The following is a 294-nucleotide window of genomic DNA, read 5'->3' as shown; positions in this document are numbered from 1 at the left end:
AGCACATCGTCCCCTTGCAACACTGTCCGGTTTTTCCACAGCAGGGAGCCTGCAGGGACACACACTGCCTCGCACCCATCTCGGCCACCCTAAGGGACGCCAGGTGGTCCCGAGGGGTGGCGCAGACTCACCACGCCCAGAGATGCTCCGACATCCCTCGTTGCCACTCTGAATATCCTGCACCAGTCCTGTGCTGCAAGACATGGGGGGCTTCAGCCATACGGGCCTGGCTGACCCACCCTTACAGGGTCACAGCCACCAGTGGACTGGCTGGCCGAAGCCCAACCCTCGGGG

At 63.6% G+C, this 294-nt stretch overlaps 1 protein-coding gene across 1 annotated transcript in view; it reads right to left on the bottom strand.

The window, feature by feature from the left end:
• Nucleotides 1-3: 3 nt before the first annotated feature.
• Nucleotides 4-294, bottom strand: part of LOC104270717 (semaphorin-4G-like) — a gene marked incomplete at both ends in the record, with an annotated part of 2,150 nt that continues 1,859 nt past the window's right edge. Inside the window, 2 exons of the mRNA XM_009865150.1 lie at nt 4-64; nt 132-193. Of these exons, the coding sequence (XP_009863452.1) occupies nt 4-64; nt 132-193 (123 nt within the window). The remainder of the gene's footprint in view (nt 65-131; nt 194-294) is intronic.

The sequence above is a fragment of the Apaloderma vittatum genome, unplaced genomic scaffold, assembly GCF_000703405.1.
Source record: "Apaloderma vittatum isolate BGI_N311 unplaced genomic scaffold, ASM70340v1 scaffold38042, whole genome shotgun sequence".
Lineage (NCBI taxonomy): Eukaryota > Metazoa > Chordata > Aves > Trogoniformes > Trogonidae > Apaloderma > Apaloderma vittatum.
This window is presented reverse-complemented; position numbering and strand designations above follow the sequence as displayed.